Below are 1,813 nucleotides of genomic sequence, written 5' to 3' on the forward strand. Positions count from 1 at the left end.
GCACAGCGCCTGTTGGAGGGCAAAAAAAGGGTGGGCGGTGGTACACGGGATCACCGGGACAACTGCACAACCATCACCCAACCACCAGGATCAACCACACAACCACCACCCAACCAAGATCAACCACCAAGATCAACCATCCAACAATGAAGATCAACCACCAGGACCAACCACCTATCACCCAACCACCAGGACAACCACACAACAATCACCCAACCACCAAGATCACCCAAGCACTCATCACATACCCACCAAGATCTACCACTCAAACACCCACCATGACTCCACCACCACCAAGATCAACCCCCATCATGACCACACCACTAAGATCAACCACCCAACCACCCGTCATGTCCTCGCCACCAAGATCCAACACCCAACCACGTCCTCACCACGAAGATCCACCACTCAACCACCCATCACATCTCCACCACCACCAAGATCAACCCCCCCATCATGTGCCCACCACCAAGATCCACCACCCAACCAGTCACATCCCCACCACCAAGACCAACCACCCCGCTGCATCCCCACCACCAAGAGCTACCACTCATCACATCCCCACCACCCATTGCACCCATGGAACCAACCACTCAGACAACCACCCTTGGTCCCACCACCAAGACCCACCACATCCCAACCACCCATTGTGTCCCCACCGCCAGGACCTCCTGCACCCCTGGCACCCCGAGAACCACCCATCACATCCCACACCAACCCCTGCCCATTATGGCCCCACCATCAAGACCAACCCGGCCCTGATGCAGCCTCACCAAGACCAAGTCCACACCTGACATCCTCATCACCACCAAAACCCGCACTTGATTTCCCCACCATGGCCAAGTCCAAGCCACCCTTGCTGTCCCCAGTAAGAGCAAGACCAACCCACTCTCAACGTCACCACCAAGACCAATCCGGCCTTGATGTCCCCACTAAGACCAAGACCAACCCGATCTTGACGTTCCTACCAACAGCCAGACCAACCCAACCCCAACATCCTCACCAAGACCAAGCTCCCCTTGACATCCCTACCAAGACCCAAGACCAACCCATCCTTGATGTCCCCACCAAATCCAACACCAAGACCAACCCAACCACAACATCCCCACCAAGACTTAGACCAACCCAACCCCGGCGTCCCCACCAAGACCAACCCAACCTTGACGTCCCCACCAAGACCAACCCACCCACCTCCCGGAGGCTGATCTTGGCCGGGTAGACAATGTCCGAGCCCTCCCGGCGGAAGACGCCGTGGGGTTTGTCTTTGAGGACGAAGACGACGTCGGCGGGGATGTTGTTGGGGGTCTGGTCGCCCTCTTTGGGGAAGGTGATTTTGGTGCCCTCCTTCCATCCCCGCTTCACCTCGATGGTGAGGATCTTGTCCTCGTTCCGCACCGTCTTCCCGTCGGGGTTGAGACGTTTATGGGAGATCTTCATCTTCTTGGTGCAGCCGGTGTAGATCTCCTCCAGGGACACCTTCAGGTCATAGAGGACAGGGGGGTCCTGCTTTTGGCAGCCGCCGCCTGGCCCTCCTCGACCCCGCGGAAAGCTGACGTTACCAAACCCCCCGACATGGAAGGTGGTGAAAGTGTCGTCGCCGTCCTCGTCGTCCCCATTGCGTTGGACAAAGAAAGTGTCAAAGGGGTTGCGGCCATCAAAGAATTCAGCGAACATGGCGTGGGGGTCGCCCCGGAAGGTGTAGGTGAAGGTGGGGCCATTGGATCCCCCCGGGCCAGCAGTGGGAGCTCCTCCTTTCAGTCCTAAAAATGAGAAGAAGGCGCCCGTCAGCCCCACGCCGGATGCTGGAGGTGGC

At 58.1% G+C, this 1,813-nt stretch overlaps 1 protein-coding gene across 1 annotated transcript in view; it reads right to left on the minus strand.

Annotated features, from left to right (window-relative positions):
• The window catches only part of DNAJB1 (DnaJ (Hsp40) homolog, subfamily B, member 1), a 1,995-nt gene extending 240 nt beyond the window's left edge, over positions 1–1,755 (minus strand). Inside the window, exons 1-2 of the mRNA XM_010195100.1 lie at positions 1,192–1,755; positions 1–9 (exon numbers count right to left, since the gene is read on the minus strand). The exon at positions 1–9 is cut by the window's left edge and continues 240 nt beyond it. Of these exons, the coding sequence (XP_010193402.1) occupies positions 1–9; positions 1,192–1,674 (492 nt within the window). The 5' untranslated portion in view covers positions 1,675–1,755. The remainder of the gene's footprint in view (positions 10–1,191) is intronic.
• Between the last annotated feature and the right edge of the window lie 58 nt (positions 1,756–1,813).

Source organism: Mesitornis unicolor, unplaced genomic scaffold (genome assembly GCF_000695765.1).
Source record: "Mesitornis unicolor isolate BGI_N332 unplaced genomic scaffold, ASM69576v1 scaffold40070, whole genome shotgun sequence".
Classification (NCBI taxonomy): Eukaryota; Metazoa; Chordata; class Aves; order Mesitornithiformes; family Mesitornithidae; genus Mesitornis; species Mesitornis unicolor.